The 27,333-nt window shown below is 31.7% G+C and overlaps 1 protein-coding gene and 2 long non-coding RNA genes across 3 annotated transcripts in view; 1 reads left to right on the plus strand and 2 right to left on the minus strand.

Annotated features, from left to right (window-relative positions):
• Positions 1-6,173: 6,173 nt before the first annotated feature.
• LOC134721582 (uncharacterized) overlaps positions 6,174-27,333 on the minus strand; it is a 50,376-nt gene continuing 29,216 nt past the window's right edge. The window contains exons 23-29 of the mRNA XM_063584681.1: positions 26,429-26,629; positions 25,711-25,837; positions 25,058-25,177; positions 9,189-9,318; positions 8,099-8,283; positions 7,018-7,084; positions 6,174-6,540 (exon numbers count right to left, since the gene is read on the minus strand). Coding sequence (XP_063440751.1) covers positions 6,458-6,540; positions 7,018-7,084; positions 8,099-8,283; positions 9,189-9,318; positions 25,058-25,177; positions 25,711-25,837; positions 26,429-26,629 — 913 coding nt within the window. The 3' untranslated portion in view covers positions 6,174-6,457. The remainder of the gene's footprint in view (positions 6,541-7,017; positions 7,085-8,098; positions 8,284-9,188; positions 9,319-25,057; positions 25,178-25,710; positions 25,838-26,428; positions 26,630-27,333) is intronic.
• On the minus strand, positions 10,641-15,295 carry LOC134723567 (uncharacterized). Its single transcript, XR_010108115.1, has 3 exons — positions 14,978-15,295; positions 11,504-11,592; positions 10,641-10,949 (listed from the first exon to the last, which is right to left on the minus strand). It is a non-coding gene; the product is annotated as an uncharacterized LOC134723567 (long non-coding RNA).
• LOC134723568 (uncharacterized) lies at positions 18,918-21,504 on the plus strand. Its single transcript, XR_010108116.1, has 3 exons — positions 18,918-19,113; positions 20,499-20,631; positions 21,298-21,504. It is a non-coding gene; the product is annotated as an uncharacterized LOC134723568 (long non-coding RNA).

Genomic DNA, 27,333 nt, shown 5'->3' on the forward strand with positions numbered 1-27,333 from the left:
TTAATTATTATAAAATAAAAAAACAATAATCACAGTCTTGATTTAGCACAAAAACAGCACGTTAATTATATGAACCATAAAACATGCAGGTCAATTGAAAAGATACAGTTTGGCACAACATATAAGATGATAGTCAATGATAACAAGAATGTGTCCATAGTACATGGATGCTCCACTTGCATCATAATTTTCTATGTTTAGTAGGCTGAAAAATTTGGGGTCAAAACTCCAATTTTGCATTAAAGTTAGAAAGTTCAAATCATAGGGAATATGTGTACTAAGTTTTAAGTTGATTGGACTTCAACTACCTTGACCAAAAACTTAACCTGAAGCAGGACAGACAGATGTACTGACGAACATACAGATACACAGACCAAAAATCATAATGCCCCTAAGTGGGGCATAAAAATATGAAACATTCTCAAGAAACTACTGTCAGAGATGGTACTCATCAAAAATTTGAAAACATGATCTAAAATTAATTAAAATTTCTCCTAACCAGAGTTTAACTGATATTTCCCATAGGAAGAGATCAAATAATAGAAACAGCATATTTGAATAATACTGTCAATATTCAAGTTTAATAGCTTTTTATTAACCAAGTTAATACTAAACATCAAATTTACCAATTTTGCTGCTTCATCATACATAAATTTGTCATATTATTTATTCAACTACACAAAAATCAATAAATAAAGTATTTTGTCTTATTTTGGAAAAAATCAATCGTCAATAGAAAAAGTACTCTTCAAAATATTGTTGTACAAACAAAAAACAAAGTAAGCAAGCTGATGTAATAAAAAACAAGAGGCTCTCAAGAGCCTGAATCGCTCACCTTAATTTTTTTGGTTAAATCTCTCATCAATGATTATTTTGGCTTTTCAATTTATTTAAATGTTCTTTGAATCGTCCTATTTTCTTTAAAAGCATAAAAAAAAATCATTTTCTCCTATGTTCTATTTTAGCCATAGGAGCTATGTTTCTTGACACACAAGGAAATAAAATATAAAATTTATACTAGATACTCTGAAACTCATTTAGCCTAAGTTTGGCTGAAATTGATAAAGCAGTTTCAAAGGAGAATTTTTTTTAAAGTGAGTCAACATGATGAACAAATTGTGAAAAGTCTTTAAAGGGCAATAACTCCTTAAGGGGTCAATTGACAATTTTGGTCAAATTGACTTATTTGTAGATCTTACTTTGCTTAACATTTTTGCTATTAACAGTTTATCTGTATCTATAATAATATTCAAGATAATAACCAAAAACTGCAAAATTTCTTTAAAATCATCAATTCAGGGGCATTATACCTGAAAAACCAGTTACCCAATTCGGCTGAAAATTTCATGACAGGTAGACCTTGACCTAAAAAATACTTTAACTTCTTGTCTTATTTGCTCTAAATGCTGGAGTTTTTGAGATATAAGCCAAAAACTGCATTTTACCCTGTGTTCTATTTTTAGCCATGACGGCCATGTTTTTTGATGAATTAAAAAAATGAAACACAAACTTTATTTTATACAACCTTCTGATCATTTAGTTGAAGTTTGGTTGAATTTGGTTGAGTAGTTTTAGAGGAGAAGATTTTTTAAAGTTAGCAAATATGATGAACAAATTGTGAAAAATTCCCCTTAAGGGGTCAATTGACAATTTTGGTCATATTAACTTATTTGTAGATCTTACTTTGCTGATCATTTTTGCTGTTTACAGTTTATCTTTATCTATAATAATATTCAAGATAATGACCAAAAACTTCAAAATTTCCTTAAAATTACCAATTAAGTGGCAGCAACCCAACAATGGGTTGTTTGATTCATCTGAAAATATCAGGGCTGATAGATGTTGACCTCATGAACTTTTTTACTCCATGTCAGATTTGCTCTAAATGTTTTCGTTTTTGAGATATAAGCCAAAAACTGCATTTGACCCCTATGTTCTATTTTTAGCAATGGCAACCATGTTTGTTGATAGATCAAAACTTCGGATACAATTTATAAACAAGATACCCTATGGAACATTCAGTTAAAGTTTGGAAGTATTTGGCCTAGTAGTTTCAGAGGAGAAGATTCTTGAAATAGTTTACAACGACGACGACAGACGATGACAACAGACGACGGACGCCAAGTGATGGCATAAGCTCACTTGGCCCTTCGGGCCAGGTGAGCTAAAAATGGATTCTGTCATTTATTTATTTGATATAAATTCATATTAAGATGTGCTAAAGAAATGCCTGGAAATAATTTTTCCAACATAATTTTGAACAGCTATTCATCTGGTGAAAGAGATAATATACTGAATTATTTAAGAACAAAAATTAACAAATATGGTAAAATATGCTACTAACACCAGAGCATAGTCAACATATGTAATTAAGATATCCATGAGGCTACAGTCTAGAACTTGTGTAATTATATCACATGTGTGCCATTATATGTAGAAAAAGATCAATAGAACCTAAAAATATACAATTAAGGCATCAAAAACAAGGGTCAAAAACATGTATTAAATTGAGACATTTTAAGGGCCAAAAAATACTAATTCTGAATTTCCAGATAAGTTAGACTAAAATATTTGTTGAACTAACAAACAAACAGGTGAATTCAAAATAGCCTCCACTCCTAGAGTGGAATATGATTATAAATAGATTACACAATTACATATAGTAACATGAAAATCTGATGAAAATATCACATGACACAAATATGGCAGATTGATAAAAGTACAACAAATAAGATTGCAAAGATGAATAAAAACAACAAATAAATAATATGAAAGTATAACAATTAATAACGCCTTCACTAAACTATGAAATATCAACAAAATTCAACCTCTTTATTCAAATTGGCAAAATCAACAATAATCAATGCAGTCAGCTACTTTAAAACGTAATAAAATCTGAGAAATATCTTAATCAGTATATTTAGAGCACTTAATTTGGTCTGATACACAACAATTCTTTACAATAAAACATACCATTACCATGCAGGAGGTAAAAATAAGATAGATCTAGTGCAGGTCAGTGATAAATTATTCCAGTAAGATAATCAAATGTTTGGGCCTTAAAAAGATTATTTTTGTTTGTCTTAACCCTACCTACCCCAAAAATTGATTCTCTTTGTTGCCAAAAAAAAAAAAAAAAAAAAAAAAAAAAAGGCCCACCTACCTACCTGCTGGCTGTTTCAACCTTATGGTAGGGTTTGGACAAAACCAAAATATTTTTAAGTGTGGCCTTACGAGAAAAATTACATGTGAAATTAATATCTTATTACTGATATTATTCACCAATATTCATGCAATTGGGATGGATGAATATAATGCTTTTCCAAATGAACATCCTATCAACTATAATTTGTTAACTTTAATCTATAGAGATCTGAGAATAATATCCCCTCAAAAAGTTAGGGCGCATAGTAAGATTTCAAACATTTCCCTTGTGCAAGGTAGATTTAAAATTTATGCATTTTTGTTAGTTTTTTTTCTTCATTTTCATTATTTGATTTAAAACGGATTTCATGCATGGTCAATTTACAAGTACATGTAATACATTATTTTTCAAATAAATTATAATATATTTTTACCTAATAATACTAAAAAAAGTAATAATCAACAATTGTCACCGAGATTCTATATCCAAGTCAGGTCTAGATCAAGATATATTAAGACAAACTTAGCACATGACTGCTGAATAATATCACATGACAGACATGTTACAATCACAGTGATACAATTAAAGCTATATATTTGTCAATATCAATTTTTTAGGACTAGGAATTCATAACACAATGAACCAGATGCTCCGCAGAGCGTAGCTTTATACGATCGCAGAGGTTGAACCCTGAACGGTTGGGCCAAGTATGGACACAACATTCAAGCTGGATTCCGCTCTAAATTTGGATTGTGATTAAATAGTTGACACAGCATAGGTTTCTGACACAGAATGAATGTATTCAAATGAACTTAAAATTTTTGTTTTCTCTTAGAGCAATTCACTATGCTGTTGAATATTAATCCTCTCAAAAAAATGTTTGAAGAAATTTTCTTTTTATTTATGAAATTTCAAATGAGAAAAATTGAACCCAATTTTTTAATCACATCCCCCTTTCCCTTATTCCAAAACTAATTTCAATTAAAATATTCTAATGGAGTTTGCAACAATTACTACTCATTTAAATACATCATAAAATATTAAGATGTAAAAAAACTGCTTGTTATCACTGAATGGTAAAGATTATTTAAATTTATCAGTTGGTAGTAAAAAGTGAATATACATTGTATATTGTATATAACAAAGATTTAAGTTGATTCTGGACAAAGAAAGATAACTCCAATTAAAAAAAATTCTTGCAGATATTTCTTGCTTACTATACTGGACAAAGAAAGATAACTCTTAATTAAAAAAAATTTTGCTATTTCACAATATTGTGAAATTAGATATTTCTTGCCATTGCACAATACTGTGCAATTGAAAAGACTTGCTATTGCACAATACTTAATATAATAATTTTAGATCATGATTTGGACCAACTTGAAAACTGGGCCCATAATCAAAAATCTAAGTACATGTTTAGATTCAGCATATCAAAGAGGCCCAAGAATTTAATTTTTGTTAAAATCAAACTTAGTTTAATTTTGGACCCTTTGCACTTTAATTTAGACCAATTTTAAAACTGGATCAAAAATTAAGAATCTACATACACAGTTAGATTTGGCATATCAAAGAACCCCAATTATTCAATTTTTGATGAAATCAAACAATGTTTAATTTTGGACCACGATTTGGGCCAACTTGAAAACTGGGCCAATAATCAAAAATCTAAGTACATTTTTAGATTCAGCATATCAAAGAACTCCAAAATTTCAATTTTTGTTAAAATCAAACTAAGTTTAATTTTGGACCCTTTGGACCTTAATGTAGACCAATTTGAAAACGGGACCAAAAATTAAGAATCTACATACACAGTTAGAATCCGCATATTAAAGAACCCCAATTATTCAATTTTGATGAAATCAAACAAAGTTTAATTTTGGACCCTTTGGGCCCCTTTTTCCTTAACTGTTGGGACCAAAACTCCCAAAATCAATACCAACCTTCCTTTTATAGTCATAAACCTTGTGTTTAAATTTCATAGATTTCTATTTACTTATACTAACGCTATGGTGCGAAAACCAAGAAAAATGCTTATTTGGGTCCCTTTTTGGCCCCTAATTCCTAAACTGTTGGGACCGAAACTCCCAAAATCAATACCAACCTTCCTTTTGTGGTCATAAACATTGTGTTTAAATTTCATTGATTTCTATTTACTTTAACTAAAGTTATTGTGCGAAAACCCAGAATAATGCTTATTTGGGCTCTTTTTTGGCCCCTAATTCCTAAACTGTTGAAACTAAAACTCCCAAAATCAATCCCAACCTTTCTTTTGTGGTCATAAACCTTGTGTCAAAATTTCATAGATTTTTATTAATTTAAACTAAAGTTATAGTGCGAAAACCAAGAAATGCTTATTTGGGCCCTTTTTGGCCCCTAATTCCTAAAATGTTGGGACCAAAACTCCCAAAATCAATACCAGTCTTCCTTTTATGGTCACAAACCTTGTGTTAAAATTTCATAGATTTCAATTCACTTTTACTAAAGTTAGAGTGCAAAAACTAAAAGTATTCGGACGACGACGACGACGACGACGACGACGACGACGACGACGACGACGCCAACGTGATAGCAATATACGACGAAATTTTTTTCAAAATTTGCGGTCGTATAAAAAAAATAAAAACCACAAATCCTTGTACCAATTAATCAAAAACTTGAACTTAACAAAAAAGAAAATTTGTTAGGCACCGAAAACATATGCTCATCTCTACTTTCAAATGAGGATATCTTGAAATTTTTTCAGAAAAAAGTAATGGATATGCAGATTTGAAGCTTTATGAAACACATTTCATTTGGCACTATAAATTACAAAAATAAGCTGATTTCACAATTTTACTTATTTATCTAGACCTATTTGCAGAATAAAATTGAAGAAAACAAAAATTTCATAAATCCAGTGAATAATTCATTTAGAAATGAAAAAACTCCCTGAATGAATTGTAAATTTATGAAAAATAGAAACATTTGATATGATAATTGAGTAAACATTTGTTTGATCCAGTATTTTTTTTTTAGGTCAAGTAAATATAAACACCAGTCTTTGTTTTATCTATTTTTTTACAAGACTTTGATTGATCAAGAATCATTAGCCTTTGTTTGATCTAGTTTATATCACCAGTTATGTTTGATCCAGTAATCACTGGCTGTTTTGATCAAATTATCATCATTCTGTTTTGATCAAGTAATCACTAGCTATTTTTGATCAAGTAATCTCCAGTCTTTGTTAGATCAGTATTCACTAGGTTTTAATCCAGTAAATATTTAGTGTAGTAAACCTATTTTAAATTAACAACAATGATAAGCCTACATCTACCAATCCAGTAAACCTTTAATTAAAGACTTTTCTCTGCTTTCCAATTTCTTTACTTCTAATGTAAAACTGTCATTTGAACCTGAAATTGCAAAGTAATGTAGGTTTTACACAGTTTTTCAACAATAAAATCAAACAATTATGCAGCAAACAACAACATGGTTTAGGCAAAATATGCATCCATAGGTCAATCTAGGTGTAAGGTTGGATAACACTTGTGAGATCAATTTGTAAACCTCCAATATAATTGAAATTAAAATAGGGATATCTCAGTTCAAAAGTTCACCAATGTCTTGTCAAAAACTTTGATTGTGAATTATTTCTCTTTTTTTTCAATTCAGTGGTTGTTTTTTGTTACTGTATATTATATTTGATTTTCATTTATTGTTTTGTTCCTTATCAGCCTTCCCGAAAGTGATTAATACTTGATATCTGAATAGGATATTCAAGTAATTCTAAATATTTTCTTATTAATATTTGTACATGAGATCAGCTTCAATTTATAATATTGAATTAATATTACTCATTAAAATTATATGTTCTTCTGTCTATATCATACCTGAACTGCAAATCTTTTTCAGTTTCTGTAGAAAATCAAAGAAGGTTTCGTTTAATGCAGAATGTCCCTAGAAAAAAAAAATTCTATATAAAATTTTAGTTATAAAAACAGTGTATATTAATTACAGTGTAATTTGCCTAATCCGACACCTGAGTATTCCAACATCCTGCTTTATCCGACACATTTACATGATCCCAATATATATTAAAAAGATGTGGTATGATTGCCAATGAGACAACTATCAACAAAAGACCAAAATGACACAGACATTAACAACTATAGGTCACCATACGGCCTTCAACAATGAGCAAAGCCCATACCGCATAGTCAGCTATAACAGGCCCCGACAAGACAATGTAAAAATATGCCTACTGTAAATTCCGAAATTATTGCGTGCATTTATTATTGCAATTTTGTCATTTTAGACTTAAATGTGATTTTAACTATTACAATTTAGTTAAAAATCCTGTAAAATTCATATAAAACATTTTAAAATGCTAGTTTAAATTATTGCTTTTACAACTCTGTCGCATTTTTCGCAATAATAAAAACCTCGAAATAATTCCTGAATTTACAGTATCCTTGTGGAAAAAATCTGAGTATTTCGACATCCTGCTTAATCTGAATTTTTTTTCTGATTCTTCAGTGTGTAAGATTACACAGGTTACACTGTACATAAAGGGAGGGTAGGAGGGGTCCTGATCCAAAAATACCTGGCGTAAAAACACGAAATCCTGAGGTCCCGAATTTGAATAAATTGTAATCCCAAATCCCAAAATTGGAAAAAAAGAACTCACAGATCCCGAAAGGGTCAATCCCGAAATCCCGAGCATTAAAAAAACCTGATCCCGCAGTCCCAATAAAGGTCCTATCCCCCCTCTACATAGCAATTAAAAAAAAGTGTGTTTTTTTCTATTGATTTTTTTCTCCCAATATTTAAAAGTGAGTACTTGTATAAAAAATTTCAATAAGCATCTAGATTAAACCTTTATATGTATACCAGTATACTTAAAGTTTCTGGTCTAATAGCCATTTTTTTTCATATGATATAAACATGAAAGATTAACAGTATGTGTTTTACCTCGGGTTCTTCATCCCAGCTGTCCCAATCAGAACTCTCATCTTCACTATCACTGTTAGCTGGAGATTTATTACCTCCCCTGTCACTATGCTGACTGAGGGCACTGAGTCTTCCTGATGGTAAACTACCACTGTTATTACTCAAGTTCAAGGTCAAACATTCAGGAAATGTGCCAGGACTGTTTGCTAAAATCAAATAATATCATCAATATTCAGCTTCTAGATAGAACTTTTACAGTGTTGGATCATCAAACATCAAATAGTAGTTTTATTTCTGTAGATTTGTCAGTCTGATTACAGGCCTTGTGGTAGGAAAAATTTCCACACTCAGGATTCAACCTAGATGTAGAACCTTACCTCTAAGGTCCTCATGATACTTTTTACTATTTGCAGATCTATGGTCTGCAAACAGTCAAAATATATCATAAGGACCTAAGAGCTACAGTTCCAAAGCTAGATTCAACCAATGAAAATACTGGAAAATACTAATTCAGAAACTTAATTCAATCAATGAAAATACTGGAAAATACTAATTCAGAAACTAAATTCAACCAATGAAAATACTGGAAAATACTAATTCAGAAACTAAATTCAAGCAATGAAAATACTGGTAATGGATTTGGTGTTTTAAGCACAAACTTGTACCTCCAATTACTGAGCATTATTTATGACCAACCTAAGGTTCTAAATAGACAACCTCCTTTTCAATTCTGATCCTTGTCCAATTTTTTAGGTGTTTCTGATTTAAGGTCTTTTAAAAATCCTAATTTTACATAATTGTAAGCCTGATTGTAACTGAAGTTTCCTTTTTTTGAATCCTTCTGAAATATCTTTATAACATTAGTTTCCAGAAAGGAAATCTCCATTTTGTAATTGAGAATTTTTAAGATTTACCAAAATTGCTCTAGTTTGTTAAAAATTTCAACAAACACTTGTCATGATAATGCCTCTGTCCTTTAGAATGTGTAAGAACTTTCATTTTTTTTTGTGCGGCTTTATCAATAAGTAGGTTTTTTTTCTGGATATTTTAAAAGAAAGATAGAGTAATTTCCTAAGATTAAAAATCTGCATGTTTCCAGTACTATATTTACCCATAATAGCTGTATCTTCACCGTCCCATTCATCTATACAGTCAGGACTACCAGACATCGGGATATCATTGGATAACAGGTTAAAGTCATCATCCTGTCGTGGGGAATGCTCCATGTTAAAATATACATTCTGTAATTAAAAAGCCCAACATATGTAATGAGATGTTACATGATATATATAGAATAATAGGTAGTTTCGTTTTTGATACTGACTATATCATGTGGAATATCTAGACGAAACTGTCGAGTTAAGATATTCTACATGAAATAGTCAGTATCAAAAACGAAACTACCTTTTATTCTGTTTATCGGTAATTATGATGTCACACAATGTATTGCCTAATATTTTCAGTGATACAGCCAGTACGTTATTGTTACTCGAAAATATTAGGCAGTAAGATCAAAGGGAAAGTATACAAATTACCTATAACAGAGAGCAGAATAAAAAAGGAAAAAACCAATTTTCCTCTTTTTTCACTCTAATTTCTGACAAGTGCAATTAGAGGCCAAAATAAGACCAGAACGTAATAAATTTATTCTATAACCCTTGTATTTGAGAAAAAATCATGAAAAACAAAGACAATTATGCTTTATAAGTATCTATTTGATACATTTCAAAATAAATTTATACTGAAATATACACTTAGCTGTCCATTTTCATTCAACTCTCCGTAAATGATTCAACTTAGAATAAATTTATTCTAAATGCATGGTGCTTTCTGTATATAATCATTTATAAAATAAATTTATTATAAAGAGCCTTGATATCTATTATCAGTTCGAGAAAATCATAGAATAAATTTATTCTACATTTATTGTTATTTATGATTATAACAATATTTAAAATAAATTTATTTTGAAAGTCCAGTAATGTGATACAGAATAAATTTATTTCACATTTAATGTCATTTATGATTATAATAATATATAAAATAAATTTATTTTGAAAGTAAAGTAATCTGTATGGTGAGGTTGAGACACAGAATAAATTTATTCTATGTTCAATGTGATATTTGTCTTGTATAATAATATATAAAATAAATTTATTCTGAAAGTACAGTTATCATATTAAGGAGGCGACACAGAATAAATTTATTCTACATTCAATGTGGATTAAAAGTATTATGATATATAAAATAAATTTATTTTGATTGTACAGTAATTATGTTAAAAGGTTGAGACACAGAATAAATTTATTCTGGTTAAAAAATATGTAAAATTTGTTTAGGAAAAAATACACTGATCTGTATGATTACATAAGGCTACATAGAATAATTTTATTTTAAACCAGCAGTGTTTTTGATAATATTTGATATGTTCACATAATAAATTTACCTTGACAATACATTAAGGTCATAAAAAATGTGTTCCTATATAATTTTCCATCTTTCATGTCTATTTAATGACATATAACATTCATAAAAATGTATTTTATTTGAAGTCTGATCTGACTGTTTTTAAACCCAACTGTAGACAATACATATATCTGCTATCAACAATGCAACAGGACACTCCCTTGAAATAAGAAAATATAAATTTCTTCAGCTGATTTTGTTATATGGGACTGAATAGAAATACAGTGCAGCAATTTAAAAAAAAAAAAAATATCAACATATAAATGTAAAATAAACAGATAAGAAATAGTAAAAGTTCAACAGGTTTTTCTAAAATTGAAAATAAATCTGTTTTTTTAAACATGTCTTTCTCTGTAGATGTACGTGCTATGAATTGTCCTTTTTCTTGCTTCTGGATAGACCTGATCTGAAAGAAGTAACGACAAATTCAAAACAATTTCAAACATTTTTAGTTATCATACCAAATTTTATTATATTTGATGAAGAAACTGTCTGTCTTTCTTTAATTATGATGTCTATTTTGTTTATATAATATTATTCACTCTCTTAAATGTCATTAATAACAGTCTTGCTCCGTGTTGAAGTCCGTACTTTGACCTTTGATGATTTACTTTTATAAATTGTGACTTGGATGGAGAGTTGTCTCATTAGCACCCATACCACATCTTCTTATATATATATATATATATTGCCTCTGGATACAGCAAGATAAAGATGGCTATGCTATGCACTTGAACTAACACGAATAATTCAGTCGTTATATTCCGCTGATCTACGAAGGCTACATTAACCTCGTGTGGGAGAAAATCGGACACAGAAAGGGCTTGAATTATTCGAGTTACACTTGAACAGCAATTGTTGAATTTTCATACAATAAAGGGATTTACGTACAGTAACTCATAAAACTTTTACAATTTAAAAGTCAACACTCTATCAAATTAAAAACTCATTATTACATACCTAATCTCCATCTTCAGAAACACTGTATAAGTCAGGACTGAATAACAATCTAATCTTTTTTGCTGGTGTTTCATAACATTTTTCTCACTCTACAAGAAACATTTGAAGTTAAAATGCAGGAACACTTACTCTGTTATTGTTTTTCTTCAGGCATATTTCTTTATTTTTTATCAGGATTGGCATGAATCGTTCCCAACTTCCGAATATGCATGTAATATTTGCCATTGGACATTCAGCCAGTCATGATCAATCAATCAATCAATCATAGAGAGTCTTAAAACAGATGAATCATTATGGTTCATGCCTAGGAGACAGCGAACTGAAGACACAAATGGTCCAAGGACACAATATAGTCCCTAGTGTAAACAGTGTATAACTTACATGTTTTATTTAATACACTTTCACAATTTATTTATTTATATTAAATGCATGAAATATTAAGTAGGGGGATGTAACTACATGTCAAAAAAATTTGGGTGCTGAAACTTTATGTTACATGTAAGTAGTGAATTGGTCCAGTTCTAAAAGGTCAAATTTTATCACGTCTGAAGCTGTCAAACTGAATTTTACACCCCCTTAACACAGAATTGTCAATATTTTGAGTTAGAGCTGGTAGAAGTTTCTATAATTTTGATATTATTTGTCTCACTGGTAGTACGTACACTACACTGTAAAAATATTTTTGAGAAAGAGCAGGTGCGATTTTTTTAATTTGAATGTATTGTCTAAAAGAAATGCACTACGAAATAACTGTGTTCTCGGGCCAAATTACAATTAAAAACAGGTTTCACAAAGTTTTAAACAAAACACAGGACTGGTGTTGACAATACTTTTACCTACCCAATTCAACATACCAGAAAACAAGTAAGACATGTTTCAAAAAGAACAGCAGCTTCCTCAGGCAAAAGTATGAGTAATGTACCCAACACATTCCCCCCTTCAACAAAATATCCATTTTCCTCTCAAAATGTTAAAGATGCGCCTTCGGCACTCTGATACAAAATATATTGAAATTTAGGTACATGTACTTTTGTCAACACTTTACACATTGTATTACCAAAATATGAGTGCAAATGTCTCGCCTTTTTCTTACTTATCATTCAAATCATGTTGAAAGTCTTTAGTATGGAGGTTTTACTACAAATATCACGTATACTTAACATTAGCCATGCACAACTACAATGTATGATTGTTGTCAAGTATACTATTAAACGAGAAGACCTCTTTTGGTGTGTCGCTTCTCTTCCTTCCACCGCGATAAATTATTCATCATGCCTCGACCAAAAACCTTAACCTGCAGCGGGACAGATGGAAGGACGAACAAATGAACGAACGCACAGATTCGCAGACTAGAAAACACAATGCCAAAAGATGGGGCATAAAATTTATTGTTGAAATTGAAAGTAGTGAGTTGGCAAAAAAGAAAGTAGGGTAGAGATAAGAGGGAATCAGGACTTTTTCGGAACCTCGGGATTTGGGGATTGACCCTTGCGGGATCCGGGAATATATTTTTCAATTTCGGGATATGAATTTCTTTAAATTCTGCATCTCGGGATTTCATGTTTTTAAGCCCGGGATTTCGGAATCAGGACCCCTCCGACCACCCCTCAAATTAGCCTTAGTCGGTCAGTCATATATACAAGATTCATATCCTGTCATTGGCATGTTAATAATGCCCTCAAAAGAAAAAGCACTGATGGATTGTCCTATAGAAGCATATTTTATTAGACTAATATGGTCTATATATAAGCAGTTACATTTATTTCATGTTTGGAGCGGTGCAAACTTTACCAAAAGATGCATTGTAGCAAAGGAGAAGAATAATTGTGTTTTGAGACCAGAGACACAAAAAATATTGAATTTAACAGAAAGGAAACAAATATCAGACTTTGAAAAAAGGGAGAGGGCTTTTGATACCTTTTATGAAATTCTCCATACATAATATCTTTTTAATACAAAAAATCATCCCAGTTCACAAGCTGTATATGACCGCGATTTTGTGGGTGTGTTCTGGTGTTGCTAATAGTACCTGAGAATCAGATCTTAATACAACATCTTATCATCAAACAATTAGGTTAAGGTCATGTTAACCCCGACAGATAGACATGACACCACAGTTGTCATGGTTGTTCCATACACTACATATTATTGACCTATTATAACTTGCTTATAATGCCCGAAATATTGACCCAACCACACAACTAAAAATTGTCCAATGAACCATAAAAATGAGGTTGAAGTCAATTGAGACCTGTCAGACGGACATTTCCAGCTGACAATGATTCCATACATGATACACATTATATAGTGACCCTACTGCTTAAGGCATCTGAGAAATAGACCAAACCACAACACCATACATCGGCCAGTGAACTATGAAATTGAGGCCAAGGTCAGACGGAACCTATCGGATGGATATGTACAGCTTACAATCATTTCAATAATCAATACAGCAAATATAGATGACTGACTAGTTATAGTATCTAGATACAGTCTTGCTTAAGTTACTTTATCTTTGATAAATGATCCATGGAATAAGGTCGAGGTCAGGTTAACCCTACATGTACCTAGCTGACGAACATGCAAATGTTGCTAGGAACCCATATACCAAACATAGTTATCATATTACTCATAATAAGTGAGTTTTTTATTTAACAAAACAAAATGTATCAAGCAGTTACTGAACCATGAAAATGAGGTTGCCAGGACAATGATATATGACAGACGGAAATTTCGTAACATATCGTATGAAACATTTCGATTGTCTAACCTATGAAATATAATGCTTCAAACAAAGAGTGTACACCATTGTCGCCGGTGCCGCTGGGTTGCAATACCTACTATGTCTCGCATACAGGCGTCGGAGAAAGAAAAAAACATCACTGCACAACATACATCAACGTTTCATATAAACCTCTGAAGAAAGAGATACCTTTCTGAGAAAATTTATTTTTTCCAAATAGGACCCATTAATTTGTATTCATGCTTGACTATATTTCTTCTAGAGTTTAATCGTTAGTATACATGATATCTATAAGCTATCATGTGTATGCTACACTTTTACCATTATATAATATTTATGAAAAACATGATATCTATCATGTGTATGCTACACTTTTACCATTATATAATATTTTTGAAAAATTCACTATTGTCTAAGTGTTTACATTTCCCTCGAGATACAATGTATATTATTTACCATTTAAAATTACTTGCAGTCAGAATTAATACATTTTTTAAAAATTTCTCGAAAATGCCTGCCCATAACAAGTATAAATTTGATGACCACTCAGGCATTCATTTGAGAAGAAAGATTCGACTGAGGTGTGTCTTTTCAAAGAGGTTCTTTTAGTTCGAAAAGGACATCGGTGGTCTACTAAAATAGTGCATAGTTAAGAAAATTTGTCAACAGAAGGCATGAAAGGCTTATAATATCTATGTTAATATTTATAAAGATATAAAATAGATACTTACAGACTTTTGTTGTCTATCCTGATATGTTCCTGGTGCCTTTTCAACCACGACAAATACAATGCACAATTGGATATTGAAAGAGGGACGAAAGATACCAAAGGGACAGTCAAACGTGAATCGTCGCTCCTAATCTTTGAATATCTTTCCTCCATGTACTAACTCGAAAAATCAGCGCCCCTATCCACTACTTTTCTCGTTGAAATGGTTAATGGAGTGATCGAAGTGTTCGTAATATAACGACTGGATTATTCGGGTTATCCATGTACTGACAAATGTATTAAGATACACGCTGTGGATTTATTATGTAATTTCCGTCGTTTGTTTGTCATTATCTATCGTGCTAAATTTTACATTCGAATGTTTATAATTTATTAGGGTTGATATGATCAAGATGGCCACAGTATGTGGTCATTAAAATATGATACGGGTAGTTAGCATATGATAACAAATCTTGTTCGAAGAAACTTTAGAATCGTAAGATTTTATATTACAATTCTCTTTTTCGTTTAGTTAGATTAGAATATCTCATAATAACCTCCTTGTTAAAATTAAAAATCATTTACGTTTTAAAAAAAAATCGAAATTTGGAATTTTATAATACCAATATTTTTTTTTTGTAAACTTTAAGGAACATTTTTTCCATAGAAAAACAAAAGAATATTGGGTATAAATCCGTGACAGAAAATGAATATAACCACATTAAAAAAAACACATTAAAAAATGAAGCAAAGGAACAGCGCTGTAATTGCTGTAAGTCACATTAAACCTTCAACGTGGAACGAAAAGTATCTTACAAAACTGCACGTTTAAGACGACCACTAGCAACAGCCAGAGCGAAATAGTTTGCCCAAAAAATTGAATAGACTTCGTAAGATGTTACACCAACCATTTTGGACGCGTTCAAAAAGAAGAGAAGTACGTATTTAAAAAAAATAGTAGTTCTTACGTATTTAAATCAAACTATATTATATGCAGAATAATTTTTGGTAAGTTATATAGATACATGTATCAAATGAAAGGGTAAGGACTGCTGAACCTTGCAGGACACACACATTTGACAGATGAATACAAATGAAACAAATAGTTATGAATTAGTTCTATAAAATTGAGGGCGTACATTGCCTGTTACTCATATATAAAGTACCTTGGTGTATCCAAAGTTATGATATAACTAGTACAGTCTGATGTGTAAATAGTGGTATACTTATCCCCCATATATATATGTGCATGCTGGTTTTTTTTGTGTTGACGTCCGGAATACTACACTGTTGACTTAGCTTCTTGTTCCAGCTTTCCGTAAAAACAATGTTTTTTTCCATGATATTACATGTAACATTGCTCTTATCAAGCAAATAATGAAGGTTACGAAAACATTCGTTTATAAGTAATGAAAGCATTTGAATACTGGTACGATTTAAGTTAGAATAATACGTCTTGGCACGTCTTAAGCTTCTTACAAAGTTATTTGTATCTGCTGAAAAATGCGTCAAAACATCTGACTCAGTTTGTCTAGTACAAAACGTGTTAATAACATAAAGCATGTTGTCATTCTGGGTGTATGTATGTAATAGTTACCACTGGACATCAGACATCGTTTTTATCGTCATCCTCATCATTCTTTATATAAATAATGACGCGAATATCTTATGATAAAAAGGGACATAAAAAAGTGGTTGAAACTTTGCTCCATCATGGATATCAATCTAAATAAATACAATTCTCTAATTTAGTTATCCTCTTATAAAATGTAAGCACTATCATGTTTCTGGAATGATTTATCCGGGTTATTGTTTCACATGTAAAGTATAAAATGATAAATGGCGAATTAACTAAAAAAATATATAAACTATGAAAGTACCAAAGCATTTACTTCCAAGTTGCTTAAACCCGCGGGGATGTCAAGAGAGCTTTTTACACAAGACAAAGTCAATAAAGACATTCCATTACGAACCTATATACGGAAGCGTATAAGCGCCACACATTTTTGTTTTCCTATGTTTGCGTTATAACGCAAACATAGGAAAAAAAAAAAAAAAAATGTGTGGCGCTAATACGCTTCCGTACCTATATCTACTGTATTTATTGTTATTTTGTTCAAGTCCTGAATATGCACATAATTTTAGCCACAACATGTTCAGGAAACTTAAAAATCGTCTTTTTTTTTATCTGAAAACTGTCATAGGGTGAAACTTGCACATTTATTTCTTATCTTAGATCGGTATTTAATTGCCTAGATTAATTTGCTTTGGCCTAGCGTGTTAAGTATTTGTAGATTTATAGTTTTCGTGAACTTAAGCAGACTTTCTGATTGACCGTTAACTTTAATGTATGATGCAGCTGTGTTTGAACTGTAATCATTTCTAATTAGAGCCGTACAATTTATGTTCCTGTTTGTTTATATTCTGTTCCAATACTTCCGATACTATTCTTTCTATTTTTTGTTCATTATTCTCTATTCTGTAAATCCCCATCCACAGCCTCAGATATAGACGAAGTGTCATATACATGTATGTGGCCTGGTCTAGTAATGTCAGCAGTGTGATCTGCACATATATCATTTTGTAGAAAAAGATGAACGGGTGGCGTTATACATTGTTTTGATGTAAGATATGATACATCTTTTCTATAAAATCGATTGATAGACAGTTGCAGAACGTGCAGTGTCAAATAGTTCATGCATGCATGCACGGAACGAAAAGCTATTTTAAAACAATACATACCATGGGGAATACCTGTAATTTAGTTTAAACATATTTATTTATAGTGGATTGGGAAACAAGTTTTACAACTTATATTAATCCCTTTCCACTTTGCGGGTGCGAGTGCTGCCTTGTAGCGGCATTAGCCTACTCTTTTTCGAAATCTACAAGGATGTCTTTAACGTGCAAGAGATATGGCTCTCTCTTAACACGGGTCAGCCATTTATCGTCCCCTTCCGACGGACTATCATCGTTTCCTCAAGACCATACTCGCAAATGGTGTCAAGGGAGAGCCGAAAATTTAGTTCCTGAAATTTTCATCCCGAACGGGAATCGAACCAGGAACCTTTGTGTTAGTAGTCCTATGCACTAACCACTACACCACGGCTCTCACCTGTAATAAAGGGTAGACCAGGATGAAGTTCGGTAAACTTTTTATACAGGTTTTACATTTTTTTCTATTTTGGCGGATGAAGACAATTCTATTCCCAAGTCACCCTAAAGTGTCCATTAAATCAGCAGCACCCATACATGATACATATATATATATACCTACTTTCCAATCTTTTAAAACAAATAAAAGAAATGATAAGACAAAATGATACACATTCTCAAACGCCTATTTTATCGGTAATAATACTTGAGGGTCTTGTTGGAGTTGATAGAATATCAAATCACGCGACTGGGAAACGCAGAATAAAAGACAAAACATATAGCATATACAAAAAAATATAAAGAATAGAAAATAAAAGGATGATCAAATAGAGAATAATGAGCAAAATTATAAAGAATAGAAAAAATGTTTTAAAAATTAAAAGAATACAAAATCGATGAACCATCCATCCAGACCATTATAATTTTTGTAGTTGTCCATTTTTGTTTAACATATTATTTTATTTGAAAGATATAAAATGACCATACATTAATAACCTCTATGAAATGACACAGATTCAAATAATTTACAACCTTCGATTGGTTTAATTTATGTTAGCAAACAAGTGCCGCATATCTATCAGAAGTTGTTAAATAATTATTACTAATTACAACAAACGCGGCTTAAAAGCCTTATCAATTTTATGTAATGAACGCGTACGTTAATTGTAGGCCCCTAGTGTTACCACATGCCGAGAAGTCTTCAAATGGAAACACAAGATAATTAATGACAAGACGTAAGACACTTAAACTGGACCCCTGTTGTGTTCACTTATCGCTACGCTGACGGTGCAAAGCTATAGGCTATAGATGGAACGGCGGACCAGTTTATATGACACTGATCTGTAATTTTGTATAATATGATCACTTGGTATTTCTCTCTATGTACGTGCAACGAAGATGACAGACAGTGGACATCAAAAGGAGGAAAAACAAGTTAAACATAGACGGGATAGTTTTCCAGTTTCGTTGATGAAACATTCATCACAGTTCAAGAAATTGGAGGTTAGTTTTGCTCAGTTTACTAGAGGTGGGGTGAGGGGTGGGGGTCAAGGATACTGGGGTCCCCTCATGGATACCCGACATATATGCTCAATGCATACTAGACGTTTTATAAGTCTCTGCTTATGCCCCTTTTCAAATCCTCGATCGATCCGCATCTGCGAATCAATTTGCATATTTTTTTACGATAGCACTGCATGAGAATAATATCGATCACTCCATAATAAACAAGTACAATTTGGAATAAAACATTTATGGAACTCCAAAACTGATTATGATAACGATAATCATATCATTAAAGAAAGATGTGTATCATGAAGCAAAGCTTAATGCTATAACTAAATTTGACTTTACATTGACAATTTGTTATATCACAAAGATAAATTTATGTACTACAAGTGTGGACACAGATCAGTGTGGATAGTATGTTTGGGTTTTTTACAGTGTTTTGTATGACAAAAGAAGTTCTTTGTTATCTCCATTGGTTTCTATATTATTAACTATGTTGCATAATATGACAACTAACCTGAGCATAAGCAGAGTTGTTTATTTTATATTAATTTTTTTATTTTCAAGACGGGCATAAAAGAGCTCGAGAGACTAATTGCATCAGTTACCAAATGATTATGTCAGATAGAGTATGTTCCACATTCTTGATTTTGGATACATTTTGCAGCTAGTAGAAGAGGAACACATAACAAGTTAATTTTTTCATGATGTGATTTTTTTTTATATTGGAGATGGTATCTGAAAACATGCGAACATAAGTTTGAACGCAAAATTATTAGATAAATATTATTTATTATCTTAAGTTTAATTATTGTGTTACTAATAATGTTTCTAATTGGTAATCTCATTATTATTTCCTACTGGTGAAAGTTGAAGTAATCTTTAAACATTTAAAAAATTGAAAAGTTAACTTTCTTTACGCTTAGTCTTAGAACAGCTGTTAGGACACACTAGCTACGCAATTGTTGCATAGAAAGATGGAAAATGTACCTATTATTTTAGCAAAAAGTGAAAAATCCTTAGGGGCGGGACCAGTCATTTTTAAAAGAGGGTTCTAAACATTTGTTCCAAGTTAAAACCAATGATCGTAAAAAAAAGGGTGTTCAAAGCACAGAACCCTAACTGGATCCGCCACTGATTCCAAAGGATATTTATACTCATAAGTCTATGAAAAAATAATACACCATTGCGAAAAACGAATAAACGAGCAAGAGATTATTTTATGTAAAAAACTAGTTTTGAACATTTTCATAAGTACCTAAAGACTGTACTCCCACTCTTATGCAATCTGTTTGGCACACAGAATAATTGACAAAAAGTCTGCATCTTCATTGATAACATGACCATTTCAGTCAAAATATAATATATATTCTTTATAGGTCACCAGACACTTCTATCAAAAGGAATTTGTTTAAAGAAACACAAAAGTTTAGAAGGCAGACAAAATGGCAGAAGTTACTACAACCACAGAGAACATTAGTGAAGGATACATTTTGAGGAAAATCTTTAGAGGTAAAAAAAAAAAAAGAAGTATCTTAGAATGCTGAAATTAAGATTCATAATTGTTGTTTTATAAAAAGTGTTCTTTCTTATCTCATTGCTAAAGGTTTTGAAAGTGCTAATTTAAATATAATTCATACATGTATTTTGACAATTGTAGTTCGGTCGGAATTGTTATAAGTGAATTAAAATTCATTATTTTAAGAATGCGTGCAATGTATAATAATCGGTTACTCTATGAAAAGAAAAATATTATGAATTTTAGAGCGAGGGCCTGATATGTGATGTTCAGTTGTTCAATCATTTGCACATCTTATTTATACGGCGATCACACCCGGCTGCTCCTTCAGCCCTTGTACATCTCTCTGAAACATTTGCTTACTTTACAAGTTGCAGTTCGTTTTTGATAAGGTTAATGTAAGATGTTGCAAGACTTTTACCATCTTGAGTTATGCCCATTTATAACCATAAAAAATGCTGGATGTTTCTGTTCTCTAACTTAAGTTTGCCTCAACCGAATGTTAAAATCACAAAACTGTCTTACCTACTTGAATCCTGTGCATGTATCTGAATGTGAAAGTTGACACGTGCACATTTACGAGCAGGATCATTTGTAGCCCATAGACACATTTTTTTTTTTTTTTTGTATGAACTGCATTTTTTTATTTGATCTTTCAGATAGCTTTGGTTGAACGGAACAATGGAAACATGTATTTAGGAATATTACATTTACAAAGATGATTGTTCGAAAAATTATGAAGAGTTTGAAGATGAATAATTCCAACTATACATTCAGATCTGCATGTCACTAAAAGATCAGATTACTAAACGATTAGTACCAGATGCATTATAACGAAGCTTCAAGTTGTCTCTCAGATTGTCTGTAATAAATAAGACCATTGGAATTTTCTTTTAAATTCTTTTAATTTTGTATCATGTAATTCTTTTAAGATTATTTTTATATAGAACAAAATTCATATTGAATGTAGAATAAATTTATTCTGTGTCTCAGCCTCACCATACAGATAACTTTAAAATAAATTTATTTTATATTTTATTATAATCCGAAATCGCATTGAAACTAGAATTAATTTATTCTGTGTCACAGCCTCACCATACAGATTACTTTACTTCAAAATAAATTTATTTTATATTTTATTATAATCCGAAATCGCATTCAAATAGAATAAATTTATTCTGTGTCACAGCCTCACCATACAGATAACTTTACGTCAAAATAAATTTATTTTATATTTTATTATAATCCGAAATCGCATTCAAATAGAATTAATTTATTCTGTGTCACAGCCTCACCATTCAGATAACTTTACTTTAAAATAAATTTATTTTATATTTTATTATAATCCGAAATCGCATTGACTGTAGAATAAATGTATTGTGTATCTCAGCCTCACCATACAGATTATTGGACTTTCAAAATAAATTTATTTCAAATATTGTTATTATCATAAATGACATTGAATGTAGAATAAATTTATTCTATGATTTTCTCGAACTAATAATAGATATTATGGCTCTATATAATAAATTTATTTTATAAATGATCATATACAGAAAGCACCATGCATTTAGAATAAATTTATTCTATGTTGAATCCTTTACAGAGAGTTGACTAAAAATGGACAGCTAAGTGTAGATTTCAGTATAAATTTATTTTGAAATGTAACAAATAAATACTAATATAACATAATTGTCTTTGTTTTTCATAATTTTTTCTCTAATACATGGGTTATAGAATAAATTTATTACGTTCTGGTCCGAATTTAGCCTCTAATTGCACTTGTCAGAATTAAGAGTGAAAAAAGAGGAAAATTGGTTTTTTCCTTTTTTATTCTGCTCTCAGTTCTATATAAGAAACATTATGGTACATATCTTGATCAACTACAGTTGCATGCCTCTTCTTTATATCATATGTAAGCAACACAAAAGCAAACTAATACACAATATTTATGATAAGTTACTATATGTTTTACATTATAATTCTGAGGCCACAAAAATGCAGTCTACTTATAATCAATTATCTGTCGAAGGATGTCAAAGGCATGTATTCTCACAAACAATGCAAAATATATCTGACAGTAGATTTATTAATATAATCATTGTCAATAACTATTTATTGTCTAAAGCAATGTTCCATTTTGACCAAAGCTTTAGTTAAAAGCTACTGTTTGAAGGTTTGATTGATTGCTTAATTTTCTGAATGCATAGTGGGAAATATTTGATGCATTTTCAGTATGAGTTTGTCCACTGAATTCTATTTTTTGTCCTCCTTACAAGGGAGTTGGTTTGATATATTTGACCTTATATGAAAATATTTGTATACTTACGTCACTGACTCTAGAACATATAGCCACCAGTATAATCCTGAGATGTCTGGTAGGATTAATGACCTTACACAGGACTAAATAAGCTGTATACTTACATCACTAACTCTGGAACATATAGCCACTAGTATAATCCTGAGATGTCTGGTAGGATTAATGACCTTACACAGGACTAAATAAGCTGTATACTTACATCACTAACTCTGGAACAGATAGCCACCAGTATAATCCTGAGATGTCTGGTAGGATTAATGACCTTACACAGGACTAAATAAGCTGTATACTTACGTCACTGACTCTGGAACATATAGCCACCAGTATAATCCTAAGATGTCTGGTAGGATTAATGACCTTACACAGGACTAAATAAGCTGTATACTTACATCACTGACTCTAGAACATATAGCCACCAGTATAATCCTGAGATGTCTGGTAGGATTAATGACCTTACACAGGACTAAATAAGCTGTATACTTACATCACTGACTCTAGAACATATAGCCACCAGTATAATCCTGAGATGTCTGGTAGGATTAATGACCTTACACAGGACTAAATAAGCTGTATACTTACGTCACTGACTCTAGAACATATAGCCACCAGTATAATCCTGAGATGTCTGGTAGGATTAATGACCTTACACAGGACTAAATAAGCTGTATACTTACGTCACTGACTCTAGAACATATAGCCACCAGTATAATCCTGAGATGTCTGGTAGGATTAATGACCTTACACAGGACTAAATAAGCTGTATACTTACGTCACTGACTCTAGAACATATAGCCACCAGTATAATCCTGAGATGTCTGGTAGGATTAATGACCTTACACAGGACTAAATAAGCTGTATACTTACGTCACTAACTCTTGAACATATAGCCACCAGTATAATCCTGAGATGTCTGGTAGGATTAATGACCTTACACAGGACTAAATAAGCTGTATACTTACGTCACTGACTCTGGAACATATAGCCACCAGTATAATCCTGAGATGTCTGGTAGGATTAATGACCTTACACAGGACTAAATAAGCTGTATACTTACGTCACTAACTCTTGAACATATAGCCACCAGTATAATCCTGAGATGTCTGGTAGGATTAATGACCTTACACAGGACTAAATAAGCTGTATACTTACGTCACTGACTCTGGAACATATAGCCACCAGTATAATCCTGAGATGTCTGGTAGGATTAATGACCTTACACAGGACTAAATAAGCTGTATACTTACGTCACTGACTCTAGAACATATAGCCACCAGTATAATCCTGAGATGTCTGGTAGGATTAATGACCTTACACAGGACTAAATAAGCTGTATACTTACATCACTAACTCTGGAACATATAGCCACCAGTATAATCCTGAGATGTCTGGTAGGATTAATGACCTTACACAGGACTAGATAAGTTGTATACTTACGTCACTAACTCTAGAACATATAGCCACCAGTATAATCCTGAGATGTCTGGTAGGATTAATGACCTTACACAGGACTAAATAAGCTGTATACTTACATCACTGACTCTGGAACATATAGCCACCAGTATAATCCTGAGATGTCTGGTAGGATTAATGACCTTACACAGGACTAAATAAGCTGTATACTTACATCACTGACTCTGGAACATATAGCCACCAGTATAATCCTGAGATGTCTGGTAGGATTAATGACCTTACACAGGACTAAATAAGCTGTATACTTACATCACTAACTCTGGAACATATAGCCACCAGTATAATCCTAAGATGTCTGGTAGGATTAATGACCTTACACAGGACTAAATAAGCTGTATACTTACATCACTAACTCTGGAACATATAGCCACCAGTATAATCCTGAGATGTCTGGTAGGATTAATGACCTTACACAGGACTAAATAAGCTGTATACTTACATCACTAACTCTGGAACATATAGCCACCAGTATAATCCTAAGATGTCTGGTAGGATTAATGACCTTACACAGGACTAAATAAGCTGTATACTTACATCACTAACTCTGGAACATATAGCCACCAGTATAATCCTGAGATGTCTGGTAGGATTAATGACCTTACACAGGACTAAATAAGCTGTATACTTACATCACTAACTCTGGAACATATAGCCACCAGTATAATCCTAAGATGTCTGGTAGGATTAATGACCTTACACAGGACTAAATAAGCTGAGAGAATCTTTTGTACCATATGTAGGTCTGCAGTCTTCAAATAAAAAATCACAACTCATATTTTGAAAAAACTTAAGAACTCTATATACTATATATATATTTCAATATCTTTATTACAGTTTTTATTCTGTCATGTGCTAGATTTTGTTGCTATTTGAGAAAGATAGTAGAATTTATTTAACATGCTGCTGAGATATTCTCATTGGCAATCATGCCACATTTTCTTTTTTATATTAACTTCTAAGCATCAAAATTTGAAGTCCAGATCCAGAATAATGTGTAGAATATAAGAATGACTTGTTTTGAATATTATTTTCATCTTGTAAGTCCATCTTAAGGTGATGCAGGAAGCAGATATTTAATGTGAATAGAAAAAAAAAAATCATCTTCACATCATATATAAGACACTAACTAAAATTGTCTCCCCTTACACCTGTAGGAACAGGTATATTCCTTATTCACATACTCAGTTGTGCAACAAATGAATATATTTTTAACAGATAGACTGATAGACAGGACGATTCCCATAAAAATCCCAAACGATCCAAACTGTGAGGGTATATTTACCTTCATTGTAATTATAGCTGCTAGTTCCTTCAGTGTCAGATGTATACACTTTAGACAACCCTGCATCTGTTGTTGATCAGTCAAACCACTCACAAAATCTGTTATCTTAGAACCCAAGGAATTCAAACTGTAAAAGATTTAAAAATAAGTGTTTAGTGCTAAAAGATGAATGTCCTAGACATTGAATTCAGAAGTTCACAATTACTTTTCAATCCAAATCTAAAAAGCAACTTCCATTGCAAACAGCTCTAAGGGACAATTCAAAGATTCTGTCCTGGCTGCGTGAATATAGAAACTACAAAAAATGCTTGTCTGTGAGTAATTAAAACACAAATTTTATAAACTTTCTGTGTGAATATCTTTTTGGGTGCTCTATATGTATTCATAGCAGGTGCAACACTTCAGGTCAGCTTGTCAAGAATCATCAATAACTTATATAACATACATCAGTACATCTGTAATCAGATAGTAGAAATGTTGTATTTCTCACATTTCACTCAAAGGCTTATATACATACATTTTATCTATTTACAAAAAGGTAGAAATCAAGTAAATAAACTCATCATAGATACCAGGACTAAATTTAGTATACGCCGGACGCGCATTTTGTCTACAAATGACTCATCAGTGACGCTTGAATCCAAAAAAGTTAAAAAGGCCAAATACAGTATGAAGTTGAAGAGATTTGAGGACCAAAATTCCTAAAAGTAAAACTCACCAATCACACATAGTTTTACAGACGTGATTATTATCTATAAATAGTCCAGTATAATGTGCTATAACAGGTAACATAAGTGAGGAACTTTCTACAGGTAAACTCAGAAGGAATGGCTTGATCCCATGGTGGACTTCTGTCACAAAAAACTTCTCAACCTGTTTGGCACACTGTAGTTTTGTCTCTGGTTTAACCAGACAACAGCTGAAAATATACATACATATTTTTATCTTACCTCCTATACATTTCTAGGAATATGATTGGTTAAAAGCGACCTCGTGGAGACCGTGTATATTCAATATTAGGTGAATAGGGAGGCGGGGCTTATTTCAATACACGGTTAGTAGTGGATTTACGACTTAGGCACTGTTTAATTATTCAAAAGTATTGATAGTTCTGTTTAAATTATTGATAATAGATATTTATCGTTTACATTAGTTTTTTTTAGTGCAGAGCGAAGCTCGAACCCCATATGGAATTTACTCACCCTGTATATATCATATTAGGTCACTAGCACACAAGGCTTCCAAAACTTTTTTGAGCCAGCCGGACATTTTATTTATGATTCCGATTTTAATACCTAAGACTACGTCACAAAAAGCAATTATGGTAATCAGATGGCCATCCCAATGACTGACATTAGTCTAGATTTAAAAAAACCCACGATATTAAACTTTACTTTGATATGAATTCGATGTTATGAAGTAAACTGTTAAAATTGGCAGTGCATCATTCAAAGTGTACACATCAGCATGCTCATATCTGCCTTAGGCTCTTTATTTGTGCAAAATGACATTGTCAAAAACTTTATTTAGTTTTAAAGTCACATTTTCCCAAACTGGATGTTGACTTGTCAATGGTAGAACAAGGACCAAAATTGGATATGTAAAATCTGTGTACGTTTACAA

The sequence above is a fragment of the Mytilus trossulus genome, chromosome 6, assembly GCF_036588685.1.
Source record: "Mytilus trossulus isolate FHL-02 chromosome 6, PNRI_Mtr1.1.1.hap1, whole genome shotgun sequence".
Taxonomy (NCBI): Eukaryota; Metazoa; Mollusca; class Bivalvia; order Mytilida; family Mytilidae; genus Mytilus; species Mytilus trossulus.